A 15,579-nucleotide genomic window follows, 5' to 3' on the forward strand; every position below is an offset into this window, starting at 1 on the left:
TGAGTTTGATTGTGCTTTGCTGGTATAGTTAAGTCTATTTAACAAATGTTTAGTGTTAAATATTATTAAATTGTTCTGTAACTTATTTTATTTATTTTTAAGAAACCGTAAAAAGCACATTGGCTATTTAATTGTGGGAAGAAAAAAATGACAAATATATGGCAAAGCTTTCATTTTTTTCGACTTTAGCCAAGAATTTATTTCGGTGCATCCCTACTTTTATAATGTTTGACAATAACACTATATATGCACAAATATCAGAGCAATGCATCCTTAAGGGGAACCCAGGCTATAGCTAGGGACCAGAATGATGGTGGGTCCTTTGAAACCAGAACAGCCTAACAAATGCATAGCAACATGCAAAGAAAATACCCTCACAGTTGTTTTAGGAACTAACAACTCGATCACTTGTATTATTTAGCCATATTTTTTTTAATGGCGCCTTAGGACATTGAGTTCATTTTATATAGAGCTTTGTTTTGATTCAGCTGTGTAGGTGATAATTGCCTCTGAGTTTGTCTTGACAGCCCTCCAAATAGACTTGTATTTTTAGACTGTCTCTCACTATGACAACTTTATCTTGCTGTTTTTTTCCTCCAACAACTAATATTTTCTGTTCCCTGCAGTGCTGCTGCTCAAAATGCAGAGACCGCTCAGGCTGGTTCGGGTCAGAAGGCTGGGAAAGAACCAGTGCCCAGCCGTCGGAAAGAGGAAGCAAAGCAAGCTGTCAAAAAACCCAAAGAGAAAGAAAATGCTTTGTCTCAGTTCGATCTCAACAATTATGCCAGTTAGTGTTTAAGGCTTTTATCTATATTGAAGTTTGTGGTACACCTTGTAGTGACAATTTATAAGTCAAACTATTTTAGTAATTTTTAAATTAATATTTAGTTACATTTTGTTACTTGCAATGCCATTATTTAATATTTGATATTGATAAGCTATTTGATTTGCATTGGTAAGCTACATAAAATAGTTTGACACTTGTTTGTCATCTGTCCATTCTATTCCAGGTGTAGTGATCATTGATGATCACCCGGAGGTTACAACACTGGAGGACCCTCAGTCTAACCTGAATGATGATGGGTTCACAGAGGTTGTTTCACGGAAACAGCAGAAACGTTTGCAGGATGAGGAAAGAAGAAAGAAGGAAGAACAGACTGCACAGGTGAGGAAAGGAGAGAGTGCCTTTAGTCCAGTGTATTTCATGCATTGCCTTATGGCGGTTGGCACACAAACCAATGTCTCAGCTGATGTCTGCTGTGTCTGACCTTATGCTGTACAGAATTGGAGTAAAAAGGGCTCTGGAGAGAAGGGCAGGGGAGGTGGTGGTTCAAAACTCCCTCCGCGGTTTGCCAAAAAGCAGCAACAGCAGCAAGGGTTGGCAGCAGGACAGCAGCAACCATCAGCTCCAGCTCCACAGACCCAGTCTGTCCCTCAGCAGCCTCAACCACAGCCAGCTATCTCTGTGTCGCAGCACAACCTGCCTGCCTCCAGCCAGAGCACTAGCTCACCCCAGCCTCTTGAGGGCGCTGTCGCACCTCTTGTACCCGCACCTGTAGACTTTCCTGCCAAGAGTCAGGCACACAACACCCTGGGTACAGAACTGTGGGAGAACAAGGTGGCTGGCTCCGCTGTTCTCTCCGATGTAAAGAAACGTAAGTTTGTCGCCATGTTTACCTAACTTGCATTTTTAGTTTAAAAACATTTGGCATGTTTGTTCTTTGATTTATTTTAAGAACACAATGGCAGTTCTGGGTCTTACGGTATTCCTATTTTTTTTTTTTTCTTATATAGTTGGACCTATCAGCCCTCCCCAGCCTCCCTCTGTCAGTGCCTGGAACAAACCGCTCACTTCTTTTACTGGGACCGTTACACCTGAGGTGAGAGGAGGATATGTGAATTTTAATGAAGATTTCCAACATGCTATTGTGTTAGCTACACAGTGCTATTTTAAATATTCTGACTTTAAATATTCATGTGTTGATGTTTTGTGGGTGTGTGTTTTAGGGAGTGAAAGCAGGAGCAGAAGGTGGGGTTGAGCTGGGCATGGATAGCATCCAGTTTGGCGCCCCTTCTTCAGCAGGCAGCACTGACAGTGACGGCGTGCCCCCTCTGCTAGAGAAAGCCTCTGATAATAAACTACCCGAACCCAAAGAGCAAAGACAAAAACAGCCACGTGCTGGACCTGTCAAACCTCAGAAGGTAGTGCTTCTGCTTTTATCTCAATGGACCAACATGCATAATATAGCATATTTTCATGTAGCACAGGACTTGATTTTGTGGTTTGAATGAGATGTGGCCTGTGAAAATTTGTTAATAAAGCAAAACAAAGTGGCGTATTTTAAAATTGATATGCTGATAGAAATAGTTTTATTCTAATAAAAAGAAACATTTTTACAAGACATCTCTATATGTGTACAATGTTTAAAACTTAATTTTTTCTTCCATAGTTACCTGACATCCCCCCTCCAGAGCACAAGGAATATAAACCTGGTCCCATCGGTAAAGAGCGTTCGCTCAAGAACCGTAAGGCTGCCAAAGATGTGCGTCAGTCTGATGGAGAGGGCCTGGATAAAAATGGAACTAGAAGCAGCCGAGACAGAGACTCCAGCTCACCCACTAAAGACAAAGTTCCTGAGTTGGGTGGAGACATTGAGGGCATGATCACTGCTCCATCAGCAGAATACTCAAGCAGCTCTAAGGTGCCATTTTAATATCCTTCTGCTTCAATTGACATTGACCTAAAACCTTTGAATGATAGTGTTTAGTATATAATTAAAAAACCTTCAAAACCGCAAGAATGGGCCAACACAGATATATCAACACAAGTGCTGCACAGAGATAATTAAAAAAAAAAAAAGTCATTAAATATATGTAAATATGACAGTGTCTGTTTGTTTTGCAGGAATCTGTGACTGACTACACAATCCCATCTTCCTCGTTAGCAGACAGTGTCCCCACTGCAGGGACTAAGATGGAGGAGAGCCTTGTGACGCCTGTGAGTGCTCCAGTACTGTAATCAATGTCAGTGTGTGTGTATATGTAGGGTTTCTGTTGGTGCGTGTTCTGATCCCTTATTTTGGTTGTTGGTTCAGGTGGCGCTCCCGCACCCATTGCCCATTCAGCGAAGAGAAGCCCTGCAGCAGAGCTCCAGCCTTGCCACAGTCTCTCCTGCTACTGTTGACCTCACACTTAAAGTAAGGCTCACTCACTAAATCTATTTGAAGATCAGAAATGTAATGTTTAATATACAAATCCTCATCCTCTAGGCAAAAGTATTGGCATACAATCTTACTTTTTTTTTTTTTTTTTTTTTTTTTTTTTCTTTTCCTTCCCACCATAAATAGTGAAAATATACTTTACACAAGTATGTGAATGCAAAAGCTACCAGAAGCATCTTTTAAACTGTTCCTCACTGTTTTCACGCAGATGGAATCTGCACGCAAGGCTTGGGAGAACTCACCTAGTCTTGTGGAAAAGAGCTCTCCTGTCACCTCGTCTGCTTCCCCCATCACCAGTGGAGGAGGAGCAGGCAGTACCTCCTTCAATTCCTTCTCCAGTGCTTCAGTGCCTCAGATACCTGTGGCCTCGGTCACCCCCAGCACCTCCCTGTCTGGTAAGAGTTTATGCTTCATACAGCATACCCCACGAATGGGTCAGATAGTAAAAAAACAGACATGGGCCAAATTTTAATAGTGGGCTTCTGTTATACAGGATCTGCCACCTACACAACGTCCTCTCTCAGCACGAAGAGCACATCTGCTTCTGACCCTCCCAACATCTGTAAGGTGAAGCCCCAGCAGCTGCAGAGTTCAGGAATGTCCAGCACGAACTTCTCCCAGCTGGGCTGTGCGCCTTCTCTGTTACCACAACAACAGCAGACCCCACAGGTGTTTGTATCCCAGTCTGCAGCAGGTAAGTTTATTTGTAGTCCACAACATTTTAAATATTGAATAATTCATTAATTTATTGGATTCTTATTGACAAAGTATTCATCTGTGACCCCAGACTTTTTGTTCATGTAAGACTCTAATTTGCAAGAATTTCTTTTGTCTTGTGTTTCCATTTTAGTGATTTAATTGTATTACATTTTGTAGGTTCTGCAGCCCAAATCCCAGCCTTCTACATGGACACCAGCCACTTGTTCAGTACGCCTCATCCTCGTTTGGCTCCTCCCTCTATAGCCCAGCAGCAAGGCTTTCAGCCTGGACTCTCACAGGTATAAAACGCACCAGCAGGATCAGACTTTTTCCAAGTCATGATACATGAATAATGTTATTAGTGGTCTCATTTGCCTGAAGTTGAGGTTGGTTGACGCCCTGATATGATTTCTCTCTGTAGCCTACAGCGGTGCAGCAGATCCCCATCCCTATTTACGCTCCTCTTCAAGGGCAGCACCAGCACCAGGCCCAGCTGAGCCTCAACACCGGACCACCAGTGTCTCAACCTCAAGATCTCTTCAGCTCCTCCATACAGCCCTACAGGTATTGCAGGCTGAGTTGCTGCAATCTATAGCATCAAATTATTTATTTTTACTTTTTTTATGTAATCTCAATGCATTTATTGGGCACTCTCATGCTTTCACAGGTCTCAGCAAGCATTCATGCAGAACAGTCTCTCACAGACATCTCCCATGATGCTGTCTGGGACACCACTGCACAGCTATCCTGGAGTGCAGCCCCCAGAATTGGGTAAGCCTCAGTCCAACCTGGCCTTCCAGCAGACTTCAAACACCCAACACATCCCCATCCTGTTTGAGCCACAGCTGAATCAGCCCTCTGGCATGGGAGGATCACAGCTTATAGACACGCATCTTCTGCAGGTCAGAATTCTGTTCTCTAGATATTGGCCTACTGTTTTTTTTTTTTTTTCCCCTCTAATTCAGCCTGTTAAGGTTTTTTTTTTTTTTTTTTTTTTTTGGTTTTTCCATCCTCTCTCTTTGATCTACAGCGTCAAGGAATGAGTCAGCACTCAAACCTGTACTCTGGACAAGTCCAGCAGCAGAGCAGCTACTATAGCTCAACACAGAGTCCCAGTTCTGCCCTACAGCAGGTGACGGTTCCCGTGCCAGGTTCACAGTTGTCTTTGCCCAACTTCGGCTCTGGTGGTGGGCAGCCACTCTTGGCATTGCCTCAGTCCTTACCTCCGACCCCTCCCCAAGCCCCGCCCCAGCCTCAACCGCCAGCCCCCCAGCAATCCGCCCTATCGTGGCCTCATTGGCCAGAATACACACAGTATGATGCAGCCTTCCAATAAGGTTTGTGCAAAGATGCTTATACACACATTTTTCACATACCCCTGGTTTCACAGAAAAGGCTTAAGCATAGTCCTACACTAAAATGTAAGTTTGACCACAGTAATGTTTTTTTTTTTTTTTTTTTTCTCTAATCCTGGCTTAGTCTAAAACCTGAAACCAGGTCTTTATTTTAGTTTACTGGTAGTAATCATGTTTTGAATATAAACCTACAGATTCACTCATAATAATGACTTGGTAATTAATAAATTCGTTTTTTTTTTAAGCACAGCACTACTTTGTGTACAGGGGAGCCTTTGTATTTTGCCACCTACTGTCAGGAAGTAAATTTATATTTTTTCAAAATGTTATACATACATAATGGTGACACTTTGTTAATGGTTTTTTTTTTACATGTACTTACTACTATAATAACAATAAATTATGCATAATTGTGCAAGTAACTCAAATCCTAAACAAACCATATGGTAAGTACATGTAGTTAAAATGACTTGGAAATTAAAAATATTAATATGTAATTACTGTAATGTTTAAAGTGTAACTTAAATGTGAGGGGTCATGTTTTTTTTCAGGAAAATGGGTTTGCTTGGAGAATTGAAATTCTTGTCTAAAACTTTTAGCTATATTGAACCGTGCATGTTTTTTTATCTGTTATAGATGTGTGAGATGGATCTGAAGCTCTTCGCTGGTGGAATGGATGTGAAACCTGGAACTCCACCTGTCAGCGCCAGAAGCACTACCCCCACTTCTAGCCCTTATAGGTGTGTGTGTGTGTGTGTGTGCATACAAAGCCATCCAGATTACCCAGACATACCAAACCATCATCAAAGACCTAGGGGTGACAAATGCTGGTGGGACAAAAATGTTGGGGGTTTGAAAGCACAGCTAAGACTGCTTCATAGATGCAAACGTCTCACCTTTTGTTGAAAACTTACCTTTAAATGTAGCTCTCTGTAGGTAGTGTTCTAGATGTAACTAGAGTGTGCACTACTGTTTTTCTGGTCTCATTTTAGAAATCATTTGAAATTTCTGATTTGGTCAAGAAACCTTTATCAATATTTTATACACATGGTATGTGTGTATAAAATTTATATATACATGGTATATGTGTAATTTTTTTTTTGGAGACTTTGTACCCTAAACTTTTCAATAGTACTTTAAGGACTGACCATTGGCTTGGTGTGCCGTTGCCTTCATGCACACTATCTGCATATACCTAATCTTTTGCAGCCATATTTTGTATGGTTTTTTTAACAGCTTCCTTGTTTTTGTTCTCAGGGCGAGCTCTACAAGCCCCAGTAGTCAGTCTAGCAAAATGAACAGCATGCTATATCCCAAACAGTTTCAGTCGGGCTCAGCAGGAATGCGCATTGCCCAGCATTTCCCAGGACAGTTCAACCCACAGGTCAGTTACTACAGGCTTAAAGCAAGTTGGAAATCTTAAATCATACTTCTTGAGCATTAAAAGCATTTCCCATCTCTTGTACACCAACAGATGTTGTCTCAGGCAAACATGGTGTCTCCATTGGTACGTCCACCTCATGCAAACTCCTTTCCTGGAGGGGTGCAGCGTTCACCAATGGGTCCACCTATGTCCCCTAATTTGAGTGGAGGTCTGATGCCCCATCCCAGACCGCAGCATCCTCCACGTGGACCTTCTGGTCCCTCGTTGGCACCACGTGGCACACAAGCTGCCCTGAAAGCAGAGCAGGACCTTAAGGTGAGTGTTATCACATTGTAAGTCGGGTCACTTTGATTTGACATAGGAGTGCAATAACTCTAAAATATACATTTAGCTAATTTGTTTGTTTTTGGACAATGAATGTGATGTGTAGAATTTTAATTATACAAGTGTAGTTTTATAATGGCACTAACTGTAAAGAGAGACTATTGACTAATCAAAACAGCCTAATACATTTATCCTAATAGAGGGGGGTTTGTATGGGGTTATTTTGTATATTGGCTTTAAATGTTATTCTTTTTCTCTCAGGCTAAGCAAAGAGCTGAGGTATTACAGTCCACCCACAAGTTCTTCTCTGAGCAACAACAGCTCAAGGCTCCAGTCAGCAAGCCAACCCGCATAGAAGGAGCAGGCAAACCCACCGACAGCATCACTTCAAATCACCAGGGGGCGCCAACCGACCGTGTAGAGTCTGACAAACCTGCACCTCTAGCAGCAACCAAACCCATCCGGACGGGTCCGATCAAACCACAGGCCATCAAACCAGAAGAGAGCAAATAGTCGTCACTGCTTCAGAAAAGACAGATGGATGGAAGGTTGGACTGAGAGACCGAGTGCCGGGAAGGGGGGGTTGGTTGGCATGTCCTACAGTACCTGAAAGCGGCAGAAAAGTGTAGGGAAGTAGAGTGATGGATGTTAATTTTACGAGGTGCTGTGCATTTCTCTCACACTTACTGTGCCCATTTTCCTCATTTTATCAGTCCATCCATTCTCTCCTCCGCTGTGGTTGGCATTACAGAGAAAGCACCCTCCATTGTGTGAACTGTACATCCTCAGTGAACAATGAAGGTAGACATCAACATGAGTTACACTTGCTGCTGAGAATGCCATTTTTATAGCAATATGATTTACTTTTGTCATTTCCTCATATAGAGAAACACATTTTAGGCAGGCAAATGTCTCCTTTTTTTGATTGAAGATGTTTTCCCCCATAATTTTATTTTTGCTCCTTATGCTCTCACAACATTTGTTACTGCGATAAAGATACAATGAAATGTCTACACACACACTCTCGCATACCTTTTATCGTGTGTATGTGTGTACACCTCTCAGCATTGTGCACTCACACTTTTTCAACCATGTGTATTGGCCTTAACAATACATAGAACATTATTTCAGCAGATTAGGAGTTAATTACCGATGTATCCAATTAATTTATCAATTGCAGTCTCCACTGTGAGCCTTCCCTCTTGCCTTCTCAGTCTCAAGAATCGAAGATTTTGTTTGCGTGTGCACAAAATACCCTTGAATCTTTAGCCAAAGGTTAGGCGTCAAGAGACCTGAATCCCTTTTAAGATGAATATATATGATTTGACAAAGACGGCTCAGCTTGGTCAACGGATAGAATGATGATCGAAGATTTTCTTTTTGTTTTTTTTTGTTTTTTGTAAACGGTTCCTCCAGACCAGGCCTATGTTTGATGTGTCCTAAGCTTAAGCCCCTCCCCTTTTCAATGAATGAGGACAGATGTAGACACGCCCACTTCTATAACTCCAGTCTTTCACCTTCCAGCCTCTCCACACAGCTCCCAACCATGCTGCTGACCAGCTCTGACTCTCCTGACCAATCACTGCAGAGGAGGGGAGGGGTTTGGGTTGGGGTGAGTGGTCAAGCAATTTAGGTTCAGTGCTAAAGAGCGTAGCTGCAAGTTTGAAGAGAAACGTCAAGTGTGAGGCTGCCAGACTCGGTGGCGGGGTTTGGGGCAAAATTGATAAGTCTTGAACAGAGATTACCACTTTTTGGACTACTCTGTACAGTGACCACAGGCCTGAGTATATACGGTCTTTCTCCAAACTACTCCTCTTGGGTTGCTATTGCTAAAAAGGGGCCTGCAGTTGAACAAGGGTTTCAGTACGGCCCCCCATTTCTTGTTTAGTAGGAATGAGAATCTACAAACAGAAGGGGAGGAGAGGGAATTGATTTTTTTTTTTTTTTTTTTGATTTCTGTTTTTGTTTTACTTGTACAGGGGTTAAATCGCTGTATTAAAATATGTAAGGTCTTATTTACATTCTCCTGGTTTGGTTACAGAAACTAATAAAATAATATGCTGTAAAAATGAGCAGTGGTTGGTGTTTTTGGTTTTGAGTTGATCAAAATACCACTGCATTGCAGGAAAACAAGAAAAACCGACACTTTAAATTTTTATTTTCATATAAGTTAATACACTTAAGATTCCAAACTTAACATCTCAAGCAGCACACAAGTCTTGAGGCAAATTCAAAAGAGAAGGGAAAATGTTCAACATATACAGAGTTGCGATAGCATGATTATGTATGGATTAGAGCATGAACATAACAAGCAAAGTTTTTTTGGTTTAAAGTTGCATACCTCTGGAAAATCAATCAAGAGGCAGTCCTACTGTAATAAATTGTATGCTATTATATTTTCCCCCTTGAATTTTTTTTTTTCTCAGTGCCGTAAACACAAAAAAAGACGAGACATACTTAAAAAGGTAGAAAAATAATTTCTCTATTAACATGTTATGTGGACAAAATCAGAGGACGTAAATGTGGCCTCAAAAACCTGATATACTCTATAGTTTATCCATTTTGGAATTTATTAGTCAAAGGAATATCTTTTATAGCATTTAAAGATGCAAAAATATTTTTTTAATGTGAAGATGTGCAGTGTAGTCAGTTGTATATTTACTATCTGTCTTGAAAATAAGTCTACAAAGAAGTCTTTGTGCTTGAATATGGTCAGGAAAATGTTATATTTGCTTTATTCATTATATATACCTACTGCTGGTGCTAGGAATAATGTCATCAGCATAATTATAGTTGATTTCTTGTCCAGTTGTCTATCCTCGTCTTAAATTCCAGTAAATCCAACAATACCTATCCCTCCGGATGGTAAAATATCACAACATTACAATACACATCTATAAGCTGGGTGATATAGAAATTTACATTGTCTTCACTTTACTCCTGCTTGCCTAATCTCACATTATAAGATACCATGTAAAAGTTATCCCAAGCATATAGCTTTCTCTGCGCTGGGTTATAGTCTACCATGCTGTTATAGCGATAGCGGTTTTTGAATGGCACTGCGATTGTTTTACCTTGGCTAGTTGCGGTGTCATACATGTAATTTATGGTGGTGTTTGGTGAGGTATAACTAGCAACAGTGTACAGCTTGCCACAGATCATAAAAGAATTAGCCACGGATGTCTTGCGGATTTTTGTCTCCCAGGTGCCCTTCACCTCTAGGTTGTGAGGGTCTAGCTGGGAGATGACGATAGCACCCTTGGCTTTGTTGGTGCTGTAAATGGCCCATAGACCGTTCTCATCTATTGCCAAGTCGATGTCTGTGTAGCCTCCCCAAGAGTAGGGGAATTGGCCATGGAAGCCAGCATGGGGAAGATCACGGCGGGCAGCAATATTCTCAGAGAGTAGATCGTATCTTACAAGGGTGCGGCTGAGCCTCCGTTGGTAGTACAAGGAGCCTCTGTACATGGTGGCGCCTGTGCTCTCCATAAATTCTGGCAAGAGGAGGACTTTAGTGGGGAAGCCACGTGACAGCTGGTCCATGTTTTCATAGCCGAAGAGTTGACGCACTTCAGAACCTACGGCATCAATGCGCCACACCATCTCTGTACCGTAAGGTTCTTTAGCTTCTGGGTCTTGCATCCAGACGCCGTATTTACCAGCAATGTTGTCAGCCTTGCGGTGCACCTCAGGCTCTTGTACCCACACGAGATCGCCACAACCTGGAAAATCAAGAGTTTGGACAATTGTTGGAAAACCAAATGATTTTACATGAGACTCAGTGACAGGTTGCAAGGAGATCCCCGTCAAACCAAAACCTGCTAAATATGGCTAAAGGTGGAAGAGAGGACACCTTGTCCTACCATTCCTTTGAGTGTAAAAGATTAGAAGCATAACTTAGCCTTTCCTAAAATACCCTGTAAGAGAGAGGTGATGGGGGAAGGGATGGTTGGCAGAATTCAAAGGACTTCCTGGGAACAACCCGAACCTTGATATCTTTGTTTAGAAACATGGTCCTATCAAGTGATTCGCATTACCATTTTGGCGCCTTACTAAACATACACAGCTCCTTTTATAAACTAGATTATTTTAGACGCAAATGAATTGGTAAAAATAGCAATATTTGTGTTAGTGCTGTCAGCAGGAATGAATGCTATGTGCACGGTGTCATTTTTTTCAGGCAGCTGAGATACAGGGGCATGATGTATTTATACATCAACATGCTTTGACATTTAGTAGATCGTGTCACTTTTGAGTGAAGGGCTAGGGTTAGGGTGTGACTCTCACCTGAGATGTCCGCTGGACCTTCCGGACTTGGGGCAGAAACCTCGGTGACTACAGCCGTCAGCTCCTGGTATCCAGGATTCTCATAATGCCATGAAGGATCTATGAGAACAAGTATACAGAAATTCATACATAAACTGCGATTGAGATGTGCTTGTGAAGGTGTTGAGGTCTACTTTTTTCAAGCCTTCACTAAGTAGTGACTGTGACATTGCCGTCAGAATATTAAAGAACTCTTGTTTCCGAGACCATTGCCATTGTGCTGTAGGGAAGTGAATTCATCTATTATGGTGGTGCACTTTGTTCTCTGCTAATGTAACTTTACCCTTGTTACCCCATACCTCTTAAACTGCCTTTGTCTCCTTGTGTGTTCCCAGGCCTTGATACCAGGTGGGAGAGTGCAGGTCCTTAAGGGCAAAGACAAATTATGCTGTTATGATTTAGGGATGCTTACGGTAGTCTAGAGAAACCAAATAATGAGAAGATAGACCAGATAAAAATAAATAATCAACCATCGGTACCCTAGGGTGCCATAACGGAAGTCTAAACAAGTTGAGAAAGGCTTGGTATTGTTCCTGAGTTGCCCAAGAGTGGTATGTTGTATAGTTTTGGGGGACTGGCAGCTCTACTGACAGTCAGGAATCTAACAGAAGGAAATAAACAGCCCTGAGTAGATTCCCAGCTGTCTCGGAGCCTGACAGACTCCAGACCTCCCATTACATATCCGAAACTCAGACATGCACTCCAGCAGGATGCAAATACAAACTCCCTGGTTAACAATCTCAAATGAAAACAGAAAATATTTTAAAAGCCAACGTGTGTCATTTTTCGGATCTAAAAATATCAAACCATGGAAGGTGGTTGAGAATGGGTAAATTGTTTGAAATTATGTACTTTTGATTGGTCCCCGCAAAAATGCAAAAAGGACCTTAACAACTTATATTATCCCCATTCCCTTCGTTTCATTGCCAAGGACTAAATGACTTCTGTTAAACTATGGAGCCACATTATCATTAAAGTCTGATCATGTGCTAACTTGTTTACAGGCTTTTATAATGGCCCAGATTACACTTTGAGACATTAACATCTGGAAGCTGACTTTGATTGATTGCTGTGACGAGGGTTAAAAAGGGTTGCTGCAGATGATAGCCTGCTCAGGCCTGTAGTGGGAGGGTATGTAGGTACTGTCCTTTATCCCTATAATCAACCCATACTCACGAACACAGGTCTATGCCTCACTACAATACAACGAAAGCATGTAATTCCCAAGGTTTGTTTGCAGGTGTTTATGCTTATCTGTATAACGTGCCTAATGGTTCCCGGAGAGATCAAGCAGAACTTCAAGAACCCTCTGAACCAGCTGGTAGTGTGTTGTAGGCTAATTTATTTGCAAGAGCCATCTCATTTAACATTTTGAAGACTTGTTTCAATGCTTTTGGTTTTTGCAACTCTAGACTGTGAAGCAGATGCCAATGCTTATTATAATTTTAAATGAGAATTCCTTTCATTGAAAACATAGAAGGGAACATTTCCAAAACAGTTCAATCTCCAGAGGCAAGACATCAGGATTACACATTTATATATTTATATGTAATGAGGTGACACTGACAACATCCACATGGCCAAATGGCACAAGGTTGCTAAATTTTTTTTTTTTTTTTTTTTTAAGGACTGTTTGTGTTTTCAGCTAAATTTTCCTCGTTAAGATGTATTACACTTAAGTAGCACTTTTGAAAAATCAAGTTTTGAACAATGTGCATTCACATAAGATCACATAAGACTGTAGTCATTAGTACCCTAAAGCTAATTTAAAATGGTGCATTTCACAAGTGTGCAAAAACATGTTTCTACAATAGCAACAGTACCTGAAAATCTTTGCTTTTGCATGACACTGCATTCAGCTGCTAATCGTTAGTCCAAAACGTATTTTTTTGGCACCTTTGAACCTTACTATTAGTCAATGTAAATAAGCTTTGATACCCACTGCTAAATTACTGTTTATTCAGCCCCTTTCTGAGAGTGTGCTCTTACACGGTAGGATATTTAGGGTGCTAAAGGGACTGTAAATCTACAAGAAAAACACTGAATCCAAGAGGGTGAGAATGTGCAAGACAGATTGCCTGTTTTCTTTTCGATCTCAAAGAGCCGGAAACTGTCTTCCTTTTGCAGAGGAGGGTCTTCACAGTCCACTGCTTCCCTCATCTGTCTTATTAAACTCCACCTTTATTTTTCATGTGTTTACATGATGTATGGTGCAGATGTGAGGCACCAAGTTGTTGATCACAGGTTGCAGTGTGAGAAATAGAATAGATGTTAAATACAGCAGGGCCAGCTGGTATATAACCACGATAAAAGAAAATTAATTTGGGAAATTGAGTTCGAACTACTTGGCTGCTTGCCTGAATATTGTTTCCGTTAACAGAATATGTCAGTAAAGCTTAACCGTTTTTAAGGTACCAACACTTGCACTAACAATTCCAGTTGGGATCAGTTACCCCTGACCTCCACCCCTCCTCATGCAACATCCGTCAGTGATCTGCTGGGAGCTGTCAGTAAGACTTTACTGCTGAGTATTAGCACAGTACTTATGTTTTACTGCTTCAGTAGCTTGCCCCCAACACCCTCATGTATCTCTTGCTTCTGTTGCCCTTGCTCTTACTATGACAGTGGGTTGTCTCTTAATTCAACTTTGATCTAACTGTACTGTTCTCTCCTGCTTTAAAATGAATGCAATGACCTGTTCACCCGAAATATGACTCATTCTAGGCAGGTATGACTATGGAAATGTACACACAAACTGTAGGAGTCTTTCCATGGTGCCAGTGACTCTAGCATACCAATTTGCTCATTCCCTCTGACTTCCCAAACACCGCACCTATTTACTTGTCATGGCTTAGTTGTTATAAACCATTTGTTTCTCAGATTATAAATTAATTTACAAAAAATATGTTCACAAACAACATCATGCAGATGAAGTTTTCTATCCTTACCAGTACTGAACTGTACATTGACAAGACAAAAAATAGGTATTGCCAAGCTTTCACATTTTATTATGAATGTACACAATGTCAGAATTTTTTACCTTTATGGGTGCAACAGCTTTTCACTGGGACAGTGCCATCAAAAGGACACCTTATTTTCCCATAATTTATACAATTTAGCATCTTACTAAGATAATTGTATGAACTCTTATGGTACCACTGTGAAGTAAGGTACCAAGTTGACAGTACTCCCCTATTGACAAGTTGTTCTACTCGCATTGTACGAATTCTGCAACTTTTGTCTAGGAAGGCACATCACAAATATATAAGGTAGAGAACATTTGACTTACACTATAGCCAAAAGACAATTTGGTGCTTGGTTGTCAGTACTTACCTGATCCTGGTCTGAAGCTGTTGTCATTTTGGGGCACTCTTGGAGGAGGTTGTTGCATGCAGGGTCTGCTCCTCAACCTCTCAGCCTCCTGGCGCAGCTCTTCCATCCTCTGCTGCAGGTCCTGGACCTGTCTGTCCAGTTTTTGCTTCTCTCTCTGAAGCTGGGTGTTCTCCCCCATCATCTGGTTATATGCATCCTGGAGGCCTGACTGAGGTCTGGAGCCCTGTGACAACTCTGGCACGGCTTCCCCTCCTACGAGGCGGGCAACCAGTGCCTCTAACAGCCCCAGGCGAGATTTCAGGGCCTCCATCTCGGGACTTGAACCTGCTGATGGACAACTTGCCTCTGTGGGGCTGTCCACCGTGAAGGTGTACTGGCAACGACCACTACCGGTATTCGCCCGGCGAAAACTGGTGCTACTCTGAGCATGGGTGCCCATCAGCAGGCAGGAAGCCCAAAACACAGCCAAAAACCACATGTTCAGCTGGACCACAGATACCCAAAAAAACTTCTTTCTGTCTTTATCTGATGTTCTTTCTGCAGGGAAGGTGGTGGTGAGTCTACTGCCCTGTCTTCTTTAGCTCCAGCACTAATCTATTCCTTCCCTTTTACCTCACAAGTGTAACCGGAGCAGCTCACTTCTCTTGCGTTCCACTAATGACCTCTCACCTGAGCCTATTCAATCTTCCGTTCCCACTGACTTCCTCTTGGTTGAGGGACTGATTGGAGCTTCTCGCTTTGATTGGTGGTTGATGTTTCGCTTTGATGCCTGCGATCCCACAGTTTGTGTCTTCAGGTCTAGAGGCAGTTTCTCTGAGTCCAGGCACATTACGCTGGGACTTATTTATACAGTCAGGGAGGAAAGGGAGGGAGGGAAGGAGCAGGAGAGAATCAAGGAGGGACGGAAGAAAAGGAGGGATGCTGTGTGCTTGAGGGA

At 41.9% G+C, this 15,579-nt stretch overlaps 2 protein-coding genes across 3 annotated transcripts in view; one reads left to right on the plus strand and one right to left on the minus strand.

Annotated features, from left to right (window-relative positions):
* prrc2c (proline-rich coiled-coil 2C) overlaps positions 1-9,055 on the plus strand; it is a 22,279-nt gene extending 13,224 nt beyond the window's left edge. The window contains 19 exon segments of the mRNA XM_043220240.1: positions 627-787; positions 1,011-1,165; positions 1,283-1,655; positions 1,795-1,880; positions 2,008-2,202; positions 2,451-2,702; positions 2,906-2,998; positions 3,096-3,197; positions 3,430-3,616; positions 3,715-3,915; positions 4,098-4,219; positions 4,342-4,484; positions 4,588-4,822; positions 4,951-5,171; positions 5,173-5,257; positions 5,912-6,015; positions 6,533-6,659; positions 6,750-6,974; positions 7,245-9,055. Of these exon segments, the coding sequence (XP_043076175.1) occupies positions 627-787; positions 1,011-1,165; positions 1,283-1,655; positions 1,795-1,880; positions 2,008-2,202; positions 2,451-2,702; positions 2,906-2,998; positions 3,096-3,197; positions 3,430-3,616; positions 3,715-3,915; positions 4,098-4,219; positions 4,342-4,484; positions 4,588-4,822; positions 4,951-5,171; positions 5,173-5,257; positions 5,912-6,015; positions 6,533-6,659; positions 6,750-6,974; positions 7,245-7,496 (3,319 nt within the window). The 3' untranslated portion in view covers positions 7,497-9,055.
* Positions 8,931-15,470, minus strand: myoc (myocilin). 2 transcript variants are annotated; one of them, XM_043220257.1, is made up of 4 exons: positions 14,643-15,470; positions 11,609-11,674; positions 11,271-11,369; positions 8,931-10,705 (listed from the first exon to the last, which is right to left on the minus strand). In XM_043220257.1, the coding sequence occupies exons 1-4, from the start codon at positions 15,118-15,120 to the stop codon at positions 9,918-9,920; spliced, it is 1,431 nt and encodes a 476-aa protein (XP_043076192.1). In that variant the 5' UTR covers positions 15,121-15,470; the 3' UTR covers positions 8,931-9,917. The 2 variants fall into 2 exon arrangements, with proteins under 2 accessions (XP_043076192.1, XP_043076193.1); XM_043220258.1 differs by lacking the exon at positions 11,609-11,674.
* Positions 15,471-15,579: the final 109 nt, after the last annotated feature.

This window comes from Puntigrus tetrazona, chromosome 20, assembly GCF_018831695.1.
Source record: "Puntigrus tetrazona isolate hp1 chromosome 20, ASM1883169v1, whole genome shotgun sequence".
NCBI lineage: Eukaryota > Metazoa > Chordata > Actinopteri > Cypriniformes > Cyprinidae > Puntigrus > Puntigrus tetrazona.

Bases quoted from the DNA above. Each gene is read 5' to 3' on its own strand.
- myoc (XM_043220257.1), bottom strand. From the start codon at position 15,120: ATGTGGTTTTTGGCTGTGTTTTGGGCTTCCTGCCTGCTGATGGGCACC. The intron at 11,675-14,642 runs GTAAGTACTGAC...TTTGCCCTTAAG, and splicing joins CAGCTTCAGACCAGGATCAG to GACCTGCACTCTCCCACCTG. The intron at 11,370-11,608 runs GTATGGGGTAAC...TTGTTCTCATAG, and splicing joins AGACAAAGGCAGTTTAAGAG to ATCCTTCATGGCATTATGAG.